At 32.7% G+C, this 26,364-nt stretch overlaps 1 protein-coding gene across 1 annotated transcript in view; it reads right to left on the minus strand.

Moving 5' to 3' along the window:
* The window catches only part of LOC114325142 (protein Abitram), a 187,100-nt gene that overhangs the window by 137,227 nt on the left and 23,509 nt on the right, over positions 1–26,364 (minus strand). Inside the window, exon 3 of the mRNA XM_028273094.2 lies at positions 17,495–17,602. Within this exon, the coding sequence (XP_028128895.1) occupies positions 17,495–17,602 (108 nt within the window). The remainder of the gene's footprint in view (positions 1–17,494; positions 17,603–26,364) is intronic.

Below are 26,364 nucleotides of genomic sequence, written 5' to 3' on the forward strand. Positions count from 1 at the left end.
AAAAATTTACTTATTTTTAATTACAACAAACAATCAAAAAATTACAACAGTGATTTTTTGATTCTACATTCTGGAGGACTTTGTCTGTTTTGTGCATCACTTTAAATCACTTTTAATAAATACCAATAGTGCAACATACATGTAGAATATTCTAGAATATAATAAAGTGTTCATTGGTAATGCCAATTCACCGAAATGATTGAACAACTATAAAGTCTTTTATTAATGCCAGACCCAGACCGATAAAAAAAAATATAATTTAAAATTCACTGGTAGGAAGTATTAATAAATAATACACTATATACAACAGAAACTCATAAATAATTTTTCGTATTAAACTGTACAATTTTAGATTCAAAAAAGTCATAATTTACTCGTACCTAAAATAGACACACACATTTGACGTTGCGTCACTTAACCCAGTCCTGTATAAGAAATATTATTTATATCGAACCAGATTCTAAAAACTTCTAGTATACTTTTACCAGCACTGTATTAAAAATATTATAAAATGTCGCAATTTGAAAAGGTGCCATCCTCTATCATTCGGTCCCTATAGAAAATATACAAATATCGATGGCCTAGGCCTAGATGCAATACCTCGTAAGTACCAAAAATTAAAAAATCACGCTTTTTGCGGCGCAGTACTGATTTAAACCTTTTTTACCAATCACCAAAAGTATAAAGGCGCAAAGCAATGAATATCGTACTTTTCATCATGTGCTAATACCTCGCCTAAATATTTTTGCGTGCAATACCTCGTATGTGTTTATTTTGCTATGGTAGTTAATGTCGATTATAACGTAAAAGTTTGTTTAGCAAGTTTATATTATAAAGTTTATAGGCCAATCAAGTTAGGTTTTTACTAGACCTAACGGAAAAGACGAGGTTTGACAGTTGAAATGTGTAGTATGATATATTACAAAAAGACTACCATCTTTGGATTCATCAATTTTTTAGTGGAACATTTTTTAAATAAACAATCAAAACGTCAAACTTAGTTTTTTACTCATAACTTAAAAACTTGTTTATTTAGAAATTTGACGTCCACAGGTAACTTTCTCAGAAAAAAAAGATACATCGAATGAGATACGCTAAATAAAAATCGGTTAATAAACAAAAAAGTTATTGCAAAACGGATGACAAAATCACTGTTTTTGAATATAGTTAATAACAATTTTATTGTTTGTTAAAATACGTTTTAATATACCCAAAATTGAGGGCACTATGGTGTTTGAATGGTGTGCAAAAAATGGTCCAGATCTGTTAAATAGTTTTCGTAAAATTGAATTTGTTTATAAAAATTTTTGAAAAACGAGCTAATTTCTGAGGCTGGTCCAGTTAATATGGCTGAATGTATCTCAATAATCCGGGGCTCATTTCCTTCGTTAAGATGTATACTAACAGCTTATGAAAAAAAAGTAAAAAAAAATTACATATACGTACACAAAATTATTTGTTAATAAATAGCAGTTTTTAAGCTTATAAACAATTACAATAATTTCATAGAAATTAGATCAAATTAAATGACAATAAAAAATACGGCAAGCTAATTAAAATACACAACTTTCAAAAAAAATGTTTAGGTCCTACGACCCTTGGGGTCTGAGATAGTTTTTTTTTTAATCACTGTTACGTTAATTAACAACACTAAGAGCTGAAATTGACCAATCTTTTATAAGAAAAGTCAAAGTTTTTAGCAAAGTTTTTAGTAAGAAAAAATGTTAAAAATTGTTTAAATAGGAGTGTTATAAACACAGAGTATTTTGCGTTCCGACTAAATTAAAAAATAGCGGGCGTAGGCGACTGACTGAATAGTGGGCGCGGTTGGTGACCGGCATGCGGCATTAACTATTAAAATTACGTTATCCCGACCACAAAAATCCACTTTAAGGTGAATGACAAATTTTCGTCATTCCTTATGTTTTCGAGGTCTCTGAATCCGAATATGGAGTTAATTTTTTTCTAGAATTAATGGAACATGTTCAAAAATTAAATTTTATGAAAAAATGCGAAAAATAAATTTTGATGATTTTTCAATTTTAACGCACTGTATTTTTGGTCGCTGTAAATATTTCCTTTTGAAAATTTTACTGTGTTATCTTTGAAGCATTTAAATAACAATGAGATTTGTCCAAAATGACTCAACACGTTAAAAGAGAAGTTGTTAATTTTTAAACATTTTGTCGTCAGATTTCGTTAGTTTCATGTTTACTTAAAAAAGTTGAGTGACAAACTTTTTAGCTTATAACTTTAATTAACACAGAAATAAAATATAATTCATGAAGAAGTTTTCCAAAAAAATTTAATTTAAAATATGCAATAGAAAAAATGTTATGTGACTTTATAGACGAGCGGCACACCCCAAAAAAAGCTTATTTCTCGAGATACTGATACTAATTTTGGTCATACTTCATATTTTTTATGGTGCTGAAAACTAAAATTTGGGTTGTTTTGAATTTTACGTGGGGAAACATTATCAAAATCGCAACTTTAACCTAAAAATAAAAAAAAATACGTTTTTTTGAGTTTAATTTGCTACAACTCTGTTCCATTGTAATATTTTTTCTGATATTTTTATAGTATATATTTCTCACCTTTCTGAAGACAATGGGACCTGCTTCAATATTTCTGTCTTGCCATAAAGAAAGTTATAAATTGTTTGAAGTAAAAGGTGCAGATTCTTGAATTGCAAAGTTTAATCGCAAAAGTTGAGTAACAAAATTTGAAATTTAACTGTTTAATTAATTTTAAGTTAAAATCTAGAGTACAGAGAACAAAATGTTTTATAGAAAAAAAGTGGTGTAACTTTTAATTTTAAGAAAAACGTGATTTCATTTTTTTTTATTTTTAGGGTAAAATTGCGATTTTGACAATGTTTCCCCATCTAAAATTCAAAATAAAACTCATTTTCGTTTTCAGCACCATCAAAAGTATAAAGTAAGACCAAAATTAGCCTTTCACCACACCGTGGTTGATATCTCGAGAAATAAGCGTTTTTTTTGGGGGGAGTACCACTCGTCTATAAGGTCGCGTAACTTTTTTTCTGTTGCATATTTTGACTTTGTGGCCTTTTTATTGTTATTTTTTAAATTCATTTATTTAAAATATAATTTTACTAAATAAATGTACAACATAATAATATTCATAAAATTCAAGTTTCTACCAAAGTATATAAATATAATATTAAGCTTCAAATCCGGTATACTGTCAATGTTAAAAATGGGCTGCAACGGTCTAGCGCTAGCGAATGCTAGTCCGCGAATTTATTCTCATTCGGCTGCGCCCATCATTTTCTTTTACTTTAATCGGAACGCAAAATACTCTTTCTTTGTAACAATACTGTTTAAACAATTTTTAACATTTTTTCTTGCAAAGAACTTTGTTAAAAACTTTGACTTTTCTTATAAAAGATTGGTTAATTTCAGATCTTAGTGTTGTTAATTAACGTAACAGTGATTTTTTCAAAAAAAAGGGGCTATCTCAGACCCCAAGGGTCGTAGGACCTAAAAATTTTTTTTAGAAGTTGTGTATTTTAACCATCTTTCAGTATTTTTATTGCCATTTAATTTGATCTAATTTCTACGAAATTATTGTAATTGTTTATAAGCTTAAAAACTGCTATTTATTAACAAATAATTTTGTGTACGTACATGTAATTTTTTTTACTTTTTTTTTCATAGGGTATTAGTATACATTTTAACGAAGGAAATGAGTCCCTGATTATTGAGATACATTCAGCCATATTAACTGGACCAGCCTCAGAACTTAGCTCGTTTTTCAAAAAATTTTATAAACAAATTAAATTTTGCAAAAACTATTTAACAGATCTAGACCATTTTTTGCACACCATTCAAACACCATAATGCCCTCAAGTTTAGGTATATTTAAACATATTTTAATAAACAATAAAATTGTTATGAACAATATTCAAAAACAGTGATTTTGTCGTCCGTTTTGCAATAACTTTTTTGTTTATTAACCGATTTTAATTTGGTGTATCTCATTCGATGTAGCTTTTTTTCTGAAAAAGTTACCTGTGGACGTGAAATTTCTAAATAAACAAGTTTTTAAGTTATGAGCAAAAAACTAAGTTTGACGTTTTGATTGTTTATTTAAAAAATGTTCCACTAAAAAATTGATGAATCCCAAGATGGTAGCCTTTTTGTAATATCTCATACTACACATTTCAACTGTTAAACCTAGTCTTTTCAATTATGTCCAAAAACGGCTTATTTTTTACTAACTTGATTGGTCTATTACCAGTCTGGCGATTGGTAGAAAAGGTGTATATCAGTATTGCGGCGCCAAAAGCGTGATTTTTTTGGTACTTACGAGGTATTGCCTCTAGGCCATCGATAAAATGTTTTTTGCTAAATACCACAAATTATGACAGATGCACTTACGAGGTATTGCTTCTAGGCCATCGATATGCAAGAAAACGTCAAATTTATTTGTGAGGGGGGTATTTTGTGGACTAGTTTTCAACTAAATTGCATCAACCCTCTAAAAAAGAAATCCCAGGGAACGTTGGAACGGCAGGCCGAGTGAAATAAAAAAAATATATCAGACAAAGATAAAAACTGAAGACGGGATTCAACGCAACGTGAAATAGATTCAAAGCAACGTGAAATAGCGAAATTTCTCTCAAAATTGGTTATTTATGATCCTTAAGCTAATAACAAACCCTAATTTATTGCCTCTTTCCTTTATTTTTATTGCCCCGACGAGCATGGATCATTTTTCGATGAAGTGGTGGTAAACTGACACAGTTCAAAGAGATTTAACATGCAAGTGCGAAAACGTCCCCCTTTCAATTGAGCTAGGGAGCTGATATGATCAGTGCCGTGGTAATTTTGCTATGTAGTGGTCTAACTATGTTGTGTTAAGATTTTTAAAAAATCTATCGCCCACACTGGTATCGTTTGGTCCTTACTCTGGGTCTGACCGATATTATCAAAAAATAAATATTTATCAAGTGCACAGTAATAAGGGGCGCTAACTGTGTGCTCTTTCCTTTGCACTATTATATATTTTCTATCTCTCTTTTCCGACGTTATTGGAAAACCGCTTCAACACGTTCTTCAATGAGTCGTTGGACCCAGGCTTAACGAGGGCGGACACAACCCTCCAAAATCTTGGAAATCAATGGAAAGGGGATTGAGTGATACCTCATTTTAAAGGTCGTTCAACTACCTTTTCAAAAATACTACATACATTATATTTTTTTTCAGTACTTTTGGAAAAATCGGGATAGCATTTAACTTTGGATGCCGAGCTGCCCAAAATTTTATTTTTCTAATATTCAGGGGGGTAAATAGTAGTGTATGTTTAAAATCACGGCTGAATTCCGCAGTTGCGTTAGCCGCAATCTTGAATTTAAAGGACATCCGTTTTGGCTCCATATCTCCGCCATTTTTAACTTTTAGACAAAAAGTACGAGGACTGATTTTTGTCGAAAAGTTGAAAATGGTGCAGATATTTGGTTGCCGCCATCTTGGTTTTCCTTTAAAATCAAGACTGCGACTAACGCAACCGTTTCAGTTGCAAGTTTAAATTTACACTACTGTTAACCCCCCTAAATATTAGAAGAATAGAATTGAATTTTGGGCAGCTCGGCATGCAAGGTCAATTCGACCCCGACTGACTATACGATTTTACTTGATTTTTCCAAAACTACTATAAAAATATAGTGTATGTGGTATTTTTGAAAAGGTAGTTGAATGACCTTTAAAATGAGTTATCACTCAACCCCCTTTTTCATTAAGGATTTTAGGTGTTGTTTTCCCCCTTGCTAGATGGTTGATGTAATTTAGTTGAAAACTGGTCTACAAAATGTCCCCCTTACAAATAAATTTAACGCGTTTTTGCATATTTTTATATTTTCTATAGGGACTGAATTGTAGAGGGTGGCACCTTTTCAAATTAACACACTGTATATTTAAAGCTATAGTCTTTGGAAAAATACCTACAATATATTACTAATAAAATACAATATCAATGGGTCAACAAATAACTGCATAATAAAATAGCAAACCATTTTTTTATGCATTAAAACATACAAAAATAAAGATTTACTTGGTACACTTGTTTTTAAAGAAGTAAAGTCACTTATAAAGTGAATAAATAAATAATCTTGTCACTAAAGTTATTTCACACTCGTATTTATCAAAGCTTTTCAAAAATTAGATCAAATTGGCTGGGTTAAAAAGAAAATTGGTAATTGTATACAAACAAGCCAAAATGGTATAATTTTTGAACAAGCTACCAACAACCCTATGTTAAAATTCTCATTCTTTCAAAAATATTTCTTAATTTTCAAAAAATACTAAATCTTTTTTCGTTACAACAATTTTGTGACAATTTATCAAATAGTTTCATTAGCACCCGCTAAATAGAAAATAGAATGTTGAGTCAAGTGTCGACAAAAGTTTCGGAAGTATGCAAAAATCTCAATATCAACTTCAACTCAGGTCACCACAGTTTATCCTACTATCTCACGTTGCAAAAATATTCAAGATTAATTTAATCTTAGTGTTACGCCAGTCTTGCTACGCGCCTGATTCGAGTTGCAGGTGTAACAATTAAGAAAACTGTGATCAAAATAAAAAACGACACGTAGGACAAAAAATTTGAAGAAATAAATAGATCCATGGGTGGAACTCAAGTATCCGGAGCATGAAAGTTTACAAGAAATCTCAGAAAATATCACAAAGGAACAGGTAGATTATACCCCATAAGTATGTCCGATAGTTTCTATTTGCCTATTTGCTAAAGGCGACGATAATGAACCACCAACACATGAAGTTACAACAAACGAAGAAATAAACATCGAGGAGGCAGAGGTAAAGGAAGCATTAAGAAAATTAAAAAATAGATAATCTCCGGAGAGGACATAATATCGAACGAACTCCTAAAGTACGGAGGATAAGATCTAACTAAACAACTATTAAAACTAATACAAAAAATAATAGAACAAAACAGAATACCACAAGAATGGAGATCAAGCATCCTAATACCTCTCTTCAAAAAAGGAGACAGATCGGACCCGGAGAATTACAGAGGAATTAACTTATTAAACACAACATTAAAATTAACAACCAAAGTGATAACAAATAAATTGAATGAAATTATAACATTAGCAGAAGAACAACAAGGTTTTTGGGTCGGGAAGGTCATGCACTGACGCTATATTTATAATGAAGCAAGTTCAAGAGAAATCGTTGGAATACAACAAACCGGCATATTTATGTTTCGTGGACCTTAAGAAAGCATTTGACAGGGTTACATTACATTAAAGGACGTTATCCATTTGTTATACTCGAGAGAGGTACCTCTAGGAATAATTAAAACGATCGAAAACATCTACCAGAACAACACAATAAAAGTAAAAGTGGACGATGAATTAACTGACCCAGTTGAAGTCGGCAATGGGATAAGACAGGGGGATTCCTTGAGTCCTTTATTGTTCAACCTGATCATAGACGAAATAATAAAAAAAGTAAGAACTAAAAAAGGATACCAAATGGGAGAAAAACAACTTAAAATAATCTGCTATGCGGACGACGCAATACTAATCTCTCAAAGTGAAGATGATTTACAACGTATGCTGCACCAATTCAACATAATCGCCAGCAAATTTAACATGTTAATTTCCTCACAAAAGACAAAATGCATGGTTATAACAGCAGATCCAATAAGATGTAAATTGGAGCTGGAAGGTCAGATAATAGAACAAGTGATGGAGTTTAAATACCTAGGCATCACACTATCTAGATACGGAAGGTTCGAAACAGAAGTGGAAGATCAAGTTAATAGAGCAAACAGAGCCGCATGTTGCCTGAATGAAACAATATGGAGAAATAAAAATATCAGAATAAAAATGAAAGGCAGAATTTACAAAACAATCATCAGACCAATAATGACATACGCGGCAGAAACACGACCCGACACAGAGAGGACAAAAAGATTGCTGGAAACAGCGGAGATGAAAACCCATCGAAAAATCGATGGTAAGACTCTATGGGACAGAGCTAGAAGTACAGATATACGACGGAGATGCAAGGTGGATAACATTAATAACTGGGTAAGAAACAGAAGAGTAGAATGGAACGACCACATAAGGCGAATGACAACAAATCGAGTAGTAAGGACGGCGAGAGACAGTTCCCCAATAGGAAGACGATCAGTGAGAAGACCACGAAAACGATGGAACGACAACTTACTAGAGGCACATTGAAAAAACAGACAGAGTTATGTCTATACAAAAAGAAGAAGAAGAAGAAGTAAGTCCGAGTAGGAAGAGTATTACAAATCCTTATTGATGGAAGTAAGACCAAAAGTAAGACCAGAAGTAATCAAACAAGAACATATTCCAGAAGATTGGAGCTTGGCAAACTACAGAGGTATAATTTATTGGCTCATTGAGGAGGTTGTACGATCGACTGATACAAGAACAAATCGAAAACTAATATGAGGAAATATAGGATCAGAGTGGATGCCGTGCCAGCAGATCTTGTGTTGATAATATATTTGTACTTCTATAGAGAAAAGAACAGCCAGATATTTACTGATTCATTTAGAGTTCGTTGACTTAGAGAAGGCCTATAATACAATACCCTTAAAAAGATTGTTATTCAACGCTATAGCAAACATTTACATAAATGCAAGTAGTGCCATTAAAATGGAGAAAATTTGTGACATATTTCCTGTCACAAAAGGTTTACGGCAAGGATTTTCTTTATCTCCAACCCTATTTAAAATCTATATTAAGGAAGCATTAAACAAATGGAGGAGAAAATGTACAGGGATAGGAATAGAACTAAGGAAGAAGTACATAACAAATCTTTTCTTTGCAGACTATCAAGTGATTATGGCAAACGAAGAGGAAGACATGGATTATATGATTCGAAAGTAACCGAAGAATACGAAAATTGAGGACTCACAATCAACGTTAACAAAACAGGAATATTTTAGAATAAAGGACAAAGAAAGATACCCACAACTCTCGATTGGAGATATAAAAAAATGGGAAGACTTTAAATATCTAGAACAGTGATAGCGAAGGAAGGAATGTCGAAACACATGTCTTTTCACTGGATACTACCCACTTCTGGATACCTCTGAAAAATTAACAACTTAAGCAGAGCTGCATGAAGATTATTCAAAAATGACAGTAGAAATCTTGGCTCCCAAACTTTTGTCTATTTTGACTAATATTCTTATCTTACTATAGCTAAAAGAAGAATTTAAGCTACTATAACTACTACAGTTAGTATACTGAATCTATAAATATATTACAATGATAAATAGCACTTTAACTCATAGTTTCTTTAATTGGTTCTCAGTTATGACAAGCTTTCTATTGGCAAAAATGTTACATAAGTAGCATCCCAAGAGGATTTGATTACCGGACTATCTTTCTTGAGTGAATTACTTCAGCATTAACAATCTAAGTGATCAGTGACAAAGTTTAACAAAGCTTTTTTACTTAAGAACTATAATAAAAAGCCAAAGTCTCTTAAAATTTTGACCAGTGAATTTGTGACTTATGTAATATTAAGGACAGAATAAGGAGATAAAATAAAACTTGTTATAAACTTGTAGAAAACAAAAATGATGGTAAACTTAGTTTCCAGTACAGGGGAACCAGAATTCGAATAGACGTAAACATACAGTGCGCGCTAGCAGAATTCAAATTACGGCACAAAGTGCTCAGTTTATCTAAAACCGCTACCGCTTATTATAAGTGTTTATTAGTAGAAGTGATTGGCGACGTTGACAAATTTTGTGTAAAAACTCAATTTTTAATAATGAACTTATGAACAATATCAGATACGCAGACGACACCTTGTTAGTGACAGGATCAATTGAACAACAGGATCTTCAAGCGTTATTTAACCGAATGGTGGCGATCTGTGCGATATACAGTGCATAAATAATAAATAATAAAAAAGTTAGGTACTTTAACAACTGGCCATGTTCGTCATCAGTACAGAGTTTTAAAAACAAAAGATGTAGATCTTTGAAACACACTCAGTGATCAGAAGATCCACAGTTACTGGTTTGGACGACCACTCGTCCAAACCAGTAACTGTGGATCTTTTGATCACTGAGTGTGTTTCAAAGATCTACATCTTTTGTTTTTAAAACATACATTTTACTTTAAGTAGTAGTTAGGGAATTAAAACTTGAGACGCGCATTGTCAGATTGGGCGTAGATTTACGCTCCTGCTATGTCTAGGTCTCGAATGTTGTTTTTCGATTGGAATGTGTCTGAAGATATTCAACCTCTCATCTTCACTGATGAGCCCAGAGAGGTTGAAGAGGGCGAAACACATTTCTAAGAACTGGTGTTTGGATCTTTGATTCTATTCAAAAAAATTTTCCCAGCCCGAAGTAGTGGATGTGTGAATTATTCGTAAGGGGATTTTTCCGCATTCTCTATTTCATTTGTTTGTTTTCAGTACAGAGTGTTTCGAAATAAGTGCCAAAGTTTGAGTGGTAATTTTACACATGAAAATAATGTCAGTTTGCTTTATAATCATATGTCCGCAAACGCTTCGTTTCCGAAATACGGGATGTTCAATTTTTTTTACAAAGTAATGATTTGTTTATTGCTTTAAAACCAGATGAGATATGCAAATCAAATTTGGTGGGTTTTAAGACGAAGTTATTGCATATTTTTGACATACAATTGAGAATTTAATATTCACCATTAGCGCACAAACGGGTATTATGACCGATCATATTACCCGTATGCACGCCAATGGTGAATATAAAATTCTTAATTGTATGTCAAAAAATGTGCAATAACTACGTCTTAAAACCCACCAAATTTGATTTGCATATATCTTAACTGGTTTTACAGTAATAAATAAATCGTCAGTTTGTACAAAAAAATTGAACATCCCGTATCTCGGAAAAGAAGCTTTGTGGACATATGATTATAAAGCAAACTGTCATTATTTTCTCATGTAAAATTACCCTTTAAAGTTTGTCGCACTTATTTAGAAACACCCTGTACTGATGAAGAACATGGCTAGTTGTTGAAGTACCTAACTTTTTTATTATCCAACATAAGCGAATGAATCTAAAAACAGAATGTTAAGAATACCTGAGGCTATAGTTGGTTTTTAATTTCAATATTTTTTAAACGCTAGAATAGTCCATAGGGTGACGCGAACTTTGAGAAAAAACACAGTTTGATTCGTACACCCGGTATACAATGACAGTTTGCCTGTCTAGCAACAATATTATTACAGCGATATTGTTAATGAATAAGGCTATAACATGATAAAAAGATCAGTTAAATCGGACAACAACAGGTTTAGGAAATTCGAGACATCAAAAATGACCAAATTTTCAGTGGATCGATTTTTTTGCACCCGAGTGTATAAAGGTTATAAAAGCATTCATTTATTTATTTATTTTTCATAGAAATTTAGTCAATCGGCCTCCCTCTTGACGATGCTGGATCCTTCTGAATCCGCCACTGGCGATATATGGACTCAAACTCAACGCAAAAAAATCAAAGTTTATGGTTATAGGGGAGTGCAATTAGAACGAAAAGATACAATGTTTCGGAAAAAATCAAACAAGGTTATATTTTTCTAAAACTTTTTTTGTTAGTTTATAAATATGTTAAAGTAAAAAGTTCTACTCACAAATTTCGCCGCTAATTGTTTATTAATTGTTTAAACAATAACAATTGTTTTGTATAAATAAAGTTAAGAATATGGGTGAATTCAACATTTCATTTTGATAAAAAATGTTTTTATTTTAGTTTTGATTATGCTGAACCCGAATCTGACATTACAATTTGCAAATTCAAAATGGCGGATTAAAATGGCGGATTTTTTCCTAAATATCCTTAAAAAGTAGTTGTAAAATCCTAATTTTTTTTATACAACGTGTTTGTTTACATATATGTGGATATTTTTGAGAGGTTGCTGAACCTGAATCGAATTTTGATAATTTAAATTATAAAATGGCAGATCCAAAATGGCGGATAACTTAAAAAACAGTTGTAAAATCATAATTTGTTTACAAAATGTATTTATTTCCACATATATTTATTTTTGAGAGCTTTGATAAACCTAACTTAAATGTTAACATTATAAACTATAAAATGGCGGATCCAAAATGAGGATTTTCTAAAAAGAACATAAAAAAGAACATTTTTCTAAAACATTTATTGTCTTTATTTTTAACAGGTTGTTGAATCTGAGTTATAGATTAAAAATTTAAATTTCAAAATGGCGGATCCAAAATGGCAGATATTTAAATGAAAAACAAGTAGAATCCAATCAAAGAAATATGGAATTTCATTCTTAAAAAAAAGATAAAACAAATAATTTTCAAAATAATATTAAAAATTAAAATGTATTAGAAAGAATATTTAAAAAAAAAACAAAATTTCGATTAGAAAGATATAATTACATATTGGAACATAGTTTTTAATTCCAAACAACTTTTTTTTATAAAAATTTTCGATATTGTGAAATATGAAGGTACTTTACTCTTGAGTGAAATTCATATTTTTTGACATACCTCGTACAAAATTTACAAAATTTGATATTTGATGGTTGCATCTTATGTTATATACGATGCAGAGTATTTTATAAAGAATAACTTTTTTTGTAAAACTGATATTAAAAAAGTTATCAATAGGTTCCAAGTTACGCAGACATACTGTATAAGAGCTAAAAAAAATTTTTTTTGTTGAACATTTATTATTGTTGAAGCTTATTATTAAATGTATTTTAGGTAAGTTTTACAGAAAAAAGTTTTGATCACTCTGTATATACATTTTTTCAGCTGGTAATTTTCGGTTTTTGTATTACATGTTTGTTATCTTTCTTAGTTTTCTCAAAAAGAAATTGTTTGTTTCATTTTTAAACTAAAATAATTAGTGTTTTTTAAAGACTACATCCCAAGCTTTAAAAAAATAGCAAAAAGATTGTATTAGATTTATTCAAACTTGAGTAATACCGTCTTAAAGTGGTGGGAATTCTGTAAAACTACGAAGTTTTCAAAAATTACATTTACTTCGTATTCTTGAGACATCGTATTATTTGAATTAAATTTTTGAGATTTTTTTTGAATGAAATATCGTTTAGTAAGATGATTGAGAGGTAAGTTGTGCAAATTTGAGAGTTTTATAAGTAAAATTGTATTAGTTACACATTTTTAAATCATTTTTAAACAAAATTCATGTAAGGCTCACTTTCCGCCCACACCGTACTTATGTCCATAAATTTTATTTATTTTTATTACAACTATAAGATAGCTTATTTCATCTTCTTTCATGTCCAATTTGTAAAATTTCTTTTGATCCCTTAGTTAAAGAATTACATTAAAAAAACTCAACCGTGCACTTCTTCCAACGCTAGTTTACAGTGCGGCAATGTGTGTGAGAAGGGTGACTTTAGCGTTATAAATAAAAAATTACAGAAGCTAGAGATTTAATTTTAGAAAAATCTTTAAATAAGGTTTTTTTTGTAAAATTTTCTGAATTTTTCAAATGTTAAGTCAGTTTTTTTCTAAAAATTATATTTTCTGAGTTATTTAAAAAAACATCTAACTTCGCTGTTCATTTGTTTAATAAAAAATGAAGCACCCACTTCTCGAGTAGAACTTTTTGATATGTTGTTTATTAAACATTTCTTAATGAAATTACAAAAAGTTTTATCTTGTTTGATTTTTTCCGAAGTGAAAATCTAAATGCACTCCCCTATATTAGTAAACAGGCAACCGTAAATAATAATAACTATAACGTAACAATTGGTAATGACTCAATTGAACGCGTAAGTAATATTGTATATCTGGGTACTCATATTAATGAAAGCTGGAACCCTAGTACAGAAATAAAAAGTAGAATTGCCAAAGCAAGAACAAGTTTTATGAAATTTAAGAAAATCCTTTGCAGTCATGATCTCAATTTGGAAGTTCGCATAAGAATGGTTCGATGTTATATATTCCCAGTACTACTTTACGGGGACCCTAACAGAATCGCTTTAGAAGAACCTAGAAGATCAGTTGGGTAGAAAGGGTCACAAACGAAAGGGTTTTGCAACGTTTGAATAAAAGTTGTGATGTAGTGAACACGGTTAAAAGACGCAAATTGGAATACTTTGCGTCACTCAGAAAAATATGACCTACTTCACCTTGTCATGCAAGGTAAAATAATGGGAAAAAAAAGTCTCGCCGTACAACTTCTTGGCTTAAAAACCTACGCCAATGGTTTGGAACAACTAGCACTGAACTATTTCGTGCGGCTGTAAATAAGGCAATGATGGTTAATATGCTGGGCAACATGAGAGCCAACGATCGATAAGTGGTCTCGGTACCTTAAGAAGAAGAAGAAAAAGTAAATTAAGCCACAAATGAATTCTGCATCCCTCCTCCGGTATGCGCGCATCTTACGTCTATTCCTCTCCTGGGCGTACTGTAAAATGCTGTGATTTAAGGCTGCCTATGTTCCATTATACACAATTAAATTGTTTACCTGTTGGTACAAAGTAAACTTGAATAAAATCATCTTGAATAGGTACCTAAGGCTAGGGCTCCACGGGCTGGAAATTGACGCTAGCAGTAGCCGCAAAACGAACTTAAGGTTCCGCAGAACGGAATAGGAATAGCCGAACTGTACCGACTACAGGACTTGTGCGTAGTCGGTTCAGTTCGGCTACTCCTATTCCGTTCCGTGGAACCTTAAGTTCGTTTTGCGGCTACTGCTAGCGTCAATTTCCAGCCCGTGGAGCCGTAGCCTAAGCGTTTTAATACGCTGAGCTGCCATATTTCCAATTTACAAGAGCTGATAAGACTGGGCGGTACTATAAGCTAAAGCGTTATAGAGAATTGTAATAACCAAATTCATTATAATAAAATATATATTTTTATCAAAATTTTTTCAAAATTCAAAATTTGGCACATTAGTTGTATTCCCTAAGCAGTGAATATTAGAGATACATCGAGTTTCGTAGAACACCCCAAAAGTGCCACTCAGCTTTATTCTGTAACTTTTAAAAATCGAATAGAAATGACTAAGTCGAATCGTAATTACCCGAAATCGGAATGTTGGATATCTATCGCGTTGTTTTCGTGTTTAGCTTGGCATTCTGTAAAACACATCGTAATCAGTGTAAATCGAAAACGCCAACTTCTATTTGACGCACTCATGAGGAGGTGATAACATCGCAATGCAAAGTGAAGTAAGTGTTCTGTGCGAAGAATTCGTCAAAAAAAGAAGAAATTTTGGTTTGTTTTGACAACAAGAATAAAAAATGGCAAGTGGAACACCGATTGGGAACACGAACGCCAAAGAAAAAACATGTGCTGAGCTTTTAAATTACATAGTAGACTTTATCTCTGAACATAAAATATTATTGCACGGTAAAAGTAAGTTTTTGCTCTAGAAAACTTTTGGTTTTTCGATTGAAACACATTAGATACGTTCAAATCTACAAATTCTACCAGTAAATTAATTAGAGTAGCAGTTCTTAAAATGTTTAATGCTTTCTATTAACCTTGATGCTGTATAATTATTGGTATATAAAATTAAATATACAATTATCTAAATAAATAACAACACAGACTAAAATCGCTAATTAATTTAACAAATAAACGTCAAAACAACAATAATAATGCCAATGCGCAAGCGTCAAGACCAATTACGATGTCGAAATGTGATCTGATAGGGCTTGTCTACTCCAAATCAATTTCTACCCAACGTTTCGGTCGGGGGCGGTTTCTCCATTGGTTCACTTGTGCAGTGAACACCCAATAAAAGGTAATAAAAATACAGTTTTTTAAATCTCATAAATATTATAATATTATTAAAATATTTTTTTAACTCATAGAATCATTAAAATATAACTTTATTTATTAATCACATTACTTGCTCTACGCCGCTGGATGCACGTGCTAAGTACAGATACTATGCTCTGGTGCAGAATTCAGATTGAACCAGCCAGTTCTAACCTACCGGTTTAGTTAGAAAGATAAATCTTAAAATCGGTGAAAAGGCATTTCGCCTATCTAAAACAGTGAGGTTTTGTGCAGTGCACACAGAGACCAGTGCAGCGTTTCGGTTCACAGTTTGGAATTTTCTGTTGAGGGATTTAGTTAAATACGGTTAAATCTTAAATACAATAATAATAGTTTTATGATGGAGTCTTATTCAAGGGAATTTATAAAAGAAAATGCAAATAGTGTTGAAAATCGACTTCTTATAAAAAAGAATGGTCCACTTCGGCCGGAGATACAAGAATGTGCTATAAAAAACAAAAAGTTTAAATGTTGCTTTAAAGTTGAACAATATAAAAAAACTTCGTGGTTGTGCGGATGTGATAAACTACATTCTTTGTTTTGTTTTCCATGTTTAGTATTTTCAAAGAATGAAACTATTTCTTCAGAGTGGACAAAACGGCCGTTCTGGATTTATCTCATTTATCAACAAAAATTAAAAAACACGGATCTTCCCAAATTCATTTAAAAAATGAATTGCAACTCTGAGATATTGGCAATATTGATGTTCGCCAATTATTAGATTCTGGGTATAGGAAAAAAACGCGCCTTGCATTTTACCTCAATGGTGGTGTGGAAATGAATGCATTATTTAATCGAAATTAGTTACAGATTTTATGTATACCTACCATACATAAATAATAAAAAATGGTTAATATTCCACAGCATTTAAACAGGCGAAGCATTCATTATTGATAATTTTTTAACGAACGCCTATGCAATAAGTAAATATATAATTTGGTGAGAAGCAGGAAAGTATAATAGTTTCACTTATCCGCTTAGGTCCCGCTGGATTTTTTCCCCAAAAATTGTTCGCCTGTGCCGCAATTTCCCGCGGCTTTCATTCACCGTTTCTATAATTACATTCCTTAATTGAACACCCTTTTTAAATTACCACGAGCCGCCACTGGTTCCGATAGTAGAGGTCGAGATTCGTTACAGAATACCAATTCCTACAAATTCCGATCCGACTTGCTATTCAATTTGACTCTTTCTATTCAATTTGTAGTTACAGAATAGGCCTGAATATAACATTTTTCCAAAACGTTAAAACTTTACAGTGAGCAAATGAATCCCTTGAATAACAATTTAGGTCCAAATAGTGGACTCTTGAAAAAGCGGTATATAAACATTAAACAAATGGTTAAATATAATCTCATGGATTCGTAAAAGAGGAATGACAAGAAGTTTTTTTGTATATACAAACACAGTTTCTTACAAACCATTAATACTGATTCAGTAATACTTCCGAGATTCACTTTTTAAATACAAAGAATCAAATTTATGACAACAATTGCAAGATACTGGCTTGCTTTCATACTGAACCCTCCAGAGTGCACATAAGTAACAGTAACATTCTGTTTGGGTTGAGTTTCGACTTCCTTGTCTTTTGACACGTCGAATATCACTTTGGTCCCGCTTCCTTCAACTAGATCTTCATCGTCTGTGATACTGGAAAACTTACCTTTCGCACTGTTGCACAGATCGGTTGAACAGAAGCAGTATTCCACTTCGTTGGCTACTTTGCAGTCATCAATTTTTTTCTCAAAGCAGGATCTGATTTTTTTGTCTCCTGAGAAATATAAACAAAACATACAACTTATATAGGACTTAATACAACACCTAAAATCTATACATCAAACAACAAGCAGCACACACCAAAACACTCAACTGTTAGTCACTTTCTATTCAAATCCCTCGGAAGATATCGTGGAGAGTATGGGGACAGCTACTAACCGAATGAAATAACAAGCGTAGCTCTATGACTAAGAATAAAACAAGAGAAAATAACACTACCGATTAAAACAAGGAAATGGAAATGGATTGGACATACTCTAAGGAAAGACCAAAATAATATAATCAGACAGGCACTCGAATACCAACCAGACGAAAGAAAAAGAAGAGGAAGACCCGATAAAAGCTGGAGAAGAACTGTAACAAGAGATCATTAAAGAATTGGCCTGAGATGGAGAGAAGTCAAACAGAGAATAAATACAGAGGAATGGAAAATATTTGTAGAGGAAATTTCGAAAGAATAAAACAGAAGAGGATGCGTTGATCCAGCCAATCAGCCACCTTTCACCTTTGGCTAAGAAACGCAAGAGCGCCCAATACCCTATAAGGAGGGAAGGCAATAGAGAAGATCCAGGACAAGAGAATCATAAAAACGAGAAGGATTTCATGGCTGGGTAACTTAGGGGAACTATTTTTTTTTTTCATATTTGGAATGCTTGCACTTTTTCACAAATTTAAAAAAAAAAGTAAAAGATGGTTTTGCTTGTTTTTGATTCAGAGGGATGCACAATAGCTGGAAAGCTGTTTCCACCATTTCAGGCTTTTTCAACAGCGCTAGCGTGCACTCCTCTGAATCGAAAAACAGCTCAACCATCAATTTAAGGGGAATTTGAAAGATCATTCAAATTCCCATTGGGACGCGATCCAGCGACATCTCTTAACAAATTGAAGAGTCTCAGATGCAGAATTCACCATTAAAATGGTAAATAGTTATTTAAATCTGAGACTTTTCGTGTCGAAAGTTCTTTCTGGTACATCCTTAATCTGCGACTTTTACAATTTATAAGACCGCAGACGACGAATGTAGAAAACAAAAAGGATTCCTTGCAATCACATTCCAAAAAGAACTTTCAACACGAAGAGTCTTAGATTTAAATATCTATTTACCATTTTAATGGTGAATTCTGCATCTGAGACTCTTCAATTTGTTAAGACTTAATTTGCATCTATAGATCACCTGACTCCCCTGTGGAACTATTTTTTCAGAACCTGCTAAATTTGTTAGATGACTTGCCTCATAGAACCAGAAAAATTCTATGCGGGGACTTCAACATTAATTATGACGCTGCTTGTGCTACCCAAATGTCCTTGGTCAACATATTTGAATCATATGGTCTCTCAATGCACGTTAATTCTCCTACAAGGATTACAAAAACTTCATCTACCATAATTGACTATATTGTCTCGGATTTCTCACCCCTTGATGTCTGCTCTACAATTATTAATGCGGGATTATCAGATCATGAAGCAGTATTTACGAAGTTTAACATCTTCAGCAAACCCTCCTCGAAAACCCGACGTTTAGGTAGGATTTTTTCCGCTGGGAATTTTCATAAATTTCAAAATGTATGCTTAACTTCTGAGTGGCATTTTCCTTCTGCGGACGTGGACTATAATTTCAACGATTTTATAGAAAATCTTGTCTCTATCTTCAATAAGGCATTTCCTTTAATTTCAATTAAGCCAAAACATCACAAACCCTGGGCTACAAAAGGTATTCGCATATTAGTCAAAAATATGCGCTCACTATTGTATATCAAGAAATTTGCTACCAACGTCTCTGTCACTCAATATATCACCAAGTACAGGGTAACTTATCTAAAACTCATCAAATCAGCTAAAAAAGCCTACTATCAAAATCGTATGGAAAGCTCTAAAAGTGTTGCAAAAGAAACTTGGTCCATAATAAACGATCTTCGAAATAGAACTCACGCAGTTCAAACATTTGCCCTTCCAGACCCGGAAAATCTAAACGAATATTTCGTTAATGTGAGTAAAAATATAATTTCTACTATTTTGCCACAAAAAGATCCCATTTCCTATCTCCCCAATTCAGGAGTGTTCTTGAATTCATTCTTTTTAAGACCAATCGATATAACTGAACTGATCCAAACTATCAATAGTATCAAAAGCAAATCATCCTGTAGTACTGATGGACGACTATCCATAAAAATCTTCTCAAATCTCACAGAAAATGTGTTGGAAAACCTCGTCTCACTAATTAATGATTCCTTTGAAAGAGGCAAATTCCCAGAGTGCCTAAAGATAGCCATTATTATTCCCCTTCATAAGGGTGGTGAAAAATCTAATGCTTGCAACTATAGACCTATTGCCTTACTACCGGTGCTTTCAAAAATTATTGAGAGACTCATAAAAACCCGTCTCATGTCCTTTCTCATTGATAACAACATCTTATCCCAAAATCAGTTCGGCTTTTTAACTAATAAATGTACCACTGATGCCTTGTTTTCTGTGTTTCATGAGGTTTACCAAGCACTAAACAATAATCTTTATACTGCCACTGTTTTCTGTGACTATGCCAAAGCTTTTGATTGTGTAAATCACGACATTTTGATTAAAAAGCTAAATTTCTATGGGATTCGAGGTATTTCTTTGAATTGGTTCCAATCTTACTTGAATAATAGGAAACAAATAGTTAGAGCAAATGATACTGACTCTAGTCTCAAAAACATTGTATGTGGAGTACCACAAGGTTCAGTATTGGGTCCTCTACTGTTCCTTGTCTTTATAAATGACATCACTAACTTAAAAATCGATGGAAAAATTTTTCTTTTTGCTGATGATACCAGTATCACTTGGAGCAACTCAACTATTGCATCTCTTCATGCAACTATAACTTCTGATTTGCTTACGATAAAAACCTGGTCTGACTCTAATTTACTCTCTTTTAACGTGGATAAGACAGTAGCATTATCCTATAAAAGTGCTCTTCAACCCCTGCTTGTTAATAACAGCCAGATCTCTACCGTTGATTCTGTAAAATTTCTTGGTGTTTTTTTAGACAGCAACCTCAAATGGTCCCTTCATATCGATGTGTTAAGTAAGAAACTCGCCTCAGCCTGCTATGCTATAAGATCTGTTTCGAAAGAACTCAATTTAGCATCTTCTAAACTAACATATTTTTCTTTGTTCGAGTCTCATCTTCGATATGGTCTTCCTTTCTGGGGTTCTAGTACAGCTGCCCAGTTAGATGTTATTTTTAAATTACAAAAAAGAGCAATAAGGTATCTGTTTGGCCTCAGAAGAACAACACATTGCAGAAGTTACTTCAAAGATCACGGCATTTTAACCCTTACATCTTTATATATTTTAGAAACTGTTTGCTTAATTCGTAAACACATGCATGTCTTTCCAGCAAGGCCTCGTCATGACTACTCCACCAGAAATTCAAATTTTGATGTCTATTTACCGATCCCGTCCTCTGAGTTAGTAAAGAAATCTATATTATATTCCGCAAAAAAACTATACAACCATCTTCCTTTACAACTCAAATCTGCAACATCTTTCCCCAAGTTCCGTAAAATGACAAAAGCTCATCTATCTAAAAGACCATATTATTCAGTAGAAGAGTTTCTTAATGACTAACTAAGAAATTACAGTAATGTACAAGTAACCAAACTTATCTATATTTGGGTGTCACATGCAGCAGCTTAAACTTATTAGTTCCTATGTCTATAAATAGTTTACTTTGTTGTATATTCACTTTGCAATTTCTATAAATTGTTGCAAATATATCGATTTTGTTTTTTTTTTCTTTACTTTATTAACTTATATTTTGTATTTATGTATATTTTTTTTATATTGACGATTTATCAAATTTCAGAAAATTGTATTTGTTATTGTTATTGTTAGATATTATTTATTTATTTTTTCTGACTTTAATTAAGCTTTGTCCATAAAATTTGTATTTTCAGTGACAATAAACCATATTTCTATTCTATTCTATAAGAGATGTCGCTGGATCGCGTCCCAATGAGAATTTGGATGATCTTTCAAATTGCCCTTAAATTGATGGTTGAGCTGTTTTTCGATTCAGAGGAGTGCACGCTAGCGCTGTTGAAAAAGCCTGAAATGGTGGAAACAGCTTTCCAGCTATTGTGCATCTCTCTGAATAAAAAACAAGCAAAACCATCTTTTACTTTTCTATCTTTACTCAGATTTGAGTACTAGAAAGTTCCTCTTCTGTTCTTTTCCGAGACGAATGAAAACGGAATGTGATTGCAAGGAATCTTTTTTGTTTTCTATATTCGTCGTCTGCGGTCTTATAAATTGTAAAAGTCGCAGATTAAGGATGTACCAGAAAGAACTTTCAACACGAAAAGTCTCAGATTTAAATAACTATTTACCATTTTAATGGTGAATTCTGCATCTGAGACTCTTCAATTTGTTAAGAGATGTCTCTGGATCGCGTCCCAATGGGAATTTGAATGATCTTTCAAATTCCCCTTAAATTGATGGTTGAGCTGTTTTTCGATTCAGAGGAGTGCACGCTAGCGCTGTTGAAAAAGCCTGAAATGGTGGAAACAGCTTTCCAGCTATTGTGCATCCCTCTGAATCAAAAACAAGCAAAACCATCATTTACTTTTCTATCTCAGATTTGAGTACTAGAAAGTTCCTCTTCTGTCCTTTTCCGAGACGAATGAAAACGGAATGTGATTGCAAGGAATCCTTTTTGTTTTCTATATTCGTCGTCTCTGCGGTCTTATAAATTGTAAAAGTCGCAGATTAAGGATGTACCAGAAAGAACTTTCAACACGAAAAGTCTCAGATTTAAATAACTATTTACCATTTTAATGGTGAATTCTGTATCTGAGACTCTTCAATTTAAAAAAAAGTTTTCCTACGATAATTTGGCACAAAGTTAGTTCCATTTTTTTAATACACAGCAGCTATATTTATAACAATTAAGAGATCTAGTTAGCGTCACTTGAAAGAACATACTTTAAACTTTTCATGTGCCAAATTGGAAAAACATTACTTTTCAACCAAATTGTCCACAAGCTTCAAAACGTTAGCCTAAAATCTTCTCGCTGGTAGCGACCGAGGGGAAGGAGCTGTTAACTATATGTCCGGTTCTTGTTTATGAATTTCGACGTTTCTTTTTTAAATTTTTCTCTGCGTGCCAGAGAAAACGGGCCACAAAATGGGTCATTTTTGATGTCTCGAATTTCCTAAACCTGTTGTCCAACTGAAGTGATTTTTTTAATATGTTATAGCCTTATTCTTTAACAGTATCGCTGTAATAATATTGTTGCTAGACAGGTAAATTGTAATTGTATACCGGGTGTACCAATCAAACTGAGTTTTTTTCTCAAAGTTCACCATACCCTGTGGAATATTCTAGCATTTATAAAATACTGAATTTAAAACCCAACTATAGCCTCAGATTTTCTTAATATTCTGTTTTTTTATTCATTCGCTTATGTTGGATAATAAAAAAGTTACGTAGGGGAGGGAAGGGTAAAGTGAAATAGTGGGGTAAAGCGAAATAGCTCGTTTTCAATTTTTTCCGCAAACGGAGCCATCACTGTTTACAATCAAATCAATGTTTAGAAGTAATACGTGCTTATCGACCAATTTCTAATGGTTGGCCGTTTGATGTTATTGAAAATATCACTGATTATACATTTTTGGTCGACTATTTGTAAAATCTGCAGGTGAGTGTATTTGCTAATTTTTTTATCTTATTTAACTAAACATATTTTTGAAGGCAATACACAAAAGCAATTATACTTAAATATTTTTTACATAAAAAATATAGATTGTTAGATTAGGGTTAAAAATTTTTAGTGGACAAGTTTGCTTTTAAATCCCTTTATGGCAATGTAAAATGTTAATAGATGGGGCAAAGTGAAATATCGTTTCACTTTTTCCCACGTGTAATAATTATTAAAAAAGGATATGTATATTTCCAGGTGTAAAATGCGAAATTATAAACGAAGAGCAACCCAACAACAATAGTCTGTGGAGCCAATGCCATCTGGAATCAGGTTTTTGCGAACGGGCATCCTTTTTCCAAAATCAAGCTGCTATACAACACGGAATTTCTGTTGCTACATTAAATCGGAGGATTAAATCCGGAAAAAATGAGGAAGAAGCTCCAGGTAAGAAGCTAGGCCGATTTCAAACCGTACTCTAGACTATTTCACTTTACCCAACCATGTGGTACAAAGTGAAAAAAAGACAATGTCTGACAAACTCAGGCATAACAAAAAATTTACTGACTTTATTTAATTTATATTTCCACATAATGATCTTAAGCTTTACTGTAATAAGATATGTTTTTTACAAAATTTCATTTCGAAAATTGTAAAATTTATTTAATTGCAAAGTTTAGCTATTCCACTTTACCCTACTCTCCCCTACTTGGTACTTTAACAAGTAGCCATGTTCTTCATCAATACAGGGTGTTTCTAAATAAGTGCGACAAACTTTAAGGGGATATTCTGGATGAAAAAATAATGACCGTTTGCTTTATAAACATATGTCCGCAAATACTTCATTTCCGAGATACAGGATGTTGAATTTTTTCTTACAAACTGATGATTTATGTATTGCTCTAAAACCGGCTGAGATATGCAAATGACATTTGGTAGGTTTTAAGAGGTAGATATTGTGCATTTTTTTTATATACAATGCAAAATTTTATATTCAGCATTGGCGTGCATTCGGGTCATATTACCCGTATGCACGCCAATAGTGAATATAAAATTTTTAATTGTATGTCAAAAAATGCGCAATAACTACCTCTTAAAACCTATCAATTTTTAATTGTATATCTCAACCGGTTTTAGAGCAAAAAATAAATCATCAGTTTGTAAGAAACATGGACGTATAAATAAAGACTTTATTTATACGTCCATGGTAAGAAACAATTCAACATCCCGTATCTCGGAAACGAAGTATTTGCTGACATATGTTTATAAAGCAAACGGTCATTATTTCTTCATGCAGAATTACCCCTTAAAGTTTGTCGCACTTATTTAGGAACACCCTGTATTGATGAAGAACATGGCTAGTTGTTAAAGTATCTAACTTTTTTATTATGCAACATAACCGAATGAATCAAAAAACAGAATATTAACCCTCCGTTAGTCGCTAGGATGAACGGAGCATCAAGAGTCGCTACGGTGTCAGAGACCGACAATTTTAAAAAAATAGTTATTGCTATAAAATTCGTACAAATATTTTATATTGTGTATAGGAATGACTGAAAAATATTTTTGAAAATGTTTTATTGAAAAACAACAGATGTAAAATTAAAAACCGCTTTCATTTTCACTTCCCTCATCGTCAAAATAATTTTCATCGTCGCTAGGAACCATTTCCCATAATTCCATTCCAACGTTTTTGTTCGGCTTCAAAGGACATCTATAAATAAGACTTGACCAAAATTTAACGATAAAATGCAATAATAAGATGCTAAATCTTTACCTGAACTGCAAGTTATGCCAATAAAGTAATAACCACACCGTTAGTCGCTACGGAGTCTTGCACCGAAAAATAGCTATAAAACTCGCACAACTGTACCCAAGTAGGTAAGAATGTACACTAACACGAGGTTAGTTGATAGGAAGAGGTGCAGAAAGTGGCGATAGAAAAAAACAGTTATTTTGTAAATCCCGAATGAATAATTCTGTGTCGTCGGTGTGTGACACCGATAGCGACTAACGGAGGGTTAAGTTTTAATTTCAGTATTTTATAAATGCTAGAATATTCCACAGGGTGTAGTGAACTTTGAGAAAAAACACAGTTTGATTGGCACACTCGGTATACAATGACAATTTACCTGTCTAGCAACAATATTATTACAGCGATATTGTTAAGAAAGAAGGCTATAACATATTAAAAAAATCGGACAACAGGCTTAGGAAATTCGAGACATCAAAAATGACCTATTTTGTGGCCCGTTTTCTCTGACGCGCAGTGTATATACCTTTGGCGCATATTACGAATATGCATTATTTAAATAAATAAATTGTTAAATAAGCCATCTGATTTGTTTAAACATTCTTTGTTTCAATTTTTTATTTTTCTAGTAATATTTTTTATTGTAAAGCATAAATATTTACTCAATAAACTGATTGATATATAATTGTTTAATATACTTTGTAAATAATTGATTACTACAGTGGAACCTCGATTATCCGTCTCTCCATTAACCGTCACCTCTGTTAACCGTCAGGGTCTGTACATAAGTTGTATTGAGTACATAAGAAAAAATTTGAGTCATCAAATAATTTCTTTTAGCATTGCGATAAGCCAAACGAAATTCGCTGAAATGTACTATGCGGTAACAAATGAAGTTATGGTTGAATCAACTGTTTTGTTCTCGTTGCCTAAAGATGACTTAAAGGAATGGTTAATTTGTGATGAGGACGCAAGCGGCTATCGATTGCTGACAGATGATGGAATCGTTGAAATGGCACGAAAGGCTGACGAAACAGCTTCAGAAGCTGACACAAACTTAGAATTTGACGGTGGCCATGTCGATGATGCTTTTGCAACTGACAAAGATTTGTCTAAAGAAGCCAGAGAAGCTGCATTGCACATGAAACCATTTATCGAGTGGTATTCTCGACAAGAAGAATCCAATAAAGTAGATTACAAGATCTTACGCCGATTAAGAAATGTATCCCTTGCAAAATGTGAAGCATCAGTAAAACAAACAAAGATTTCAGAATATTTTAAACCAAATTCGACAATATTAACACGAATACAAAGTCTTCTTATTGTATT

The sequence above is a fragment of the Diabrotica virgifera genome, chromosome 10 (assembly GCF_917563875.1).
Source record: "Diabrotica virgifera virgifera chromosome 10, PGI_DIABVI_V3a".
In the NCBI taxonomy this organism is placed as follows: domain Eukaryota; kingdom Metazoa; phylum Arthropoda; class Insecta; order Coleoptera; family Chrysomelidae; genus Diabrotica; species Diabrotica virgifera.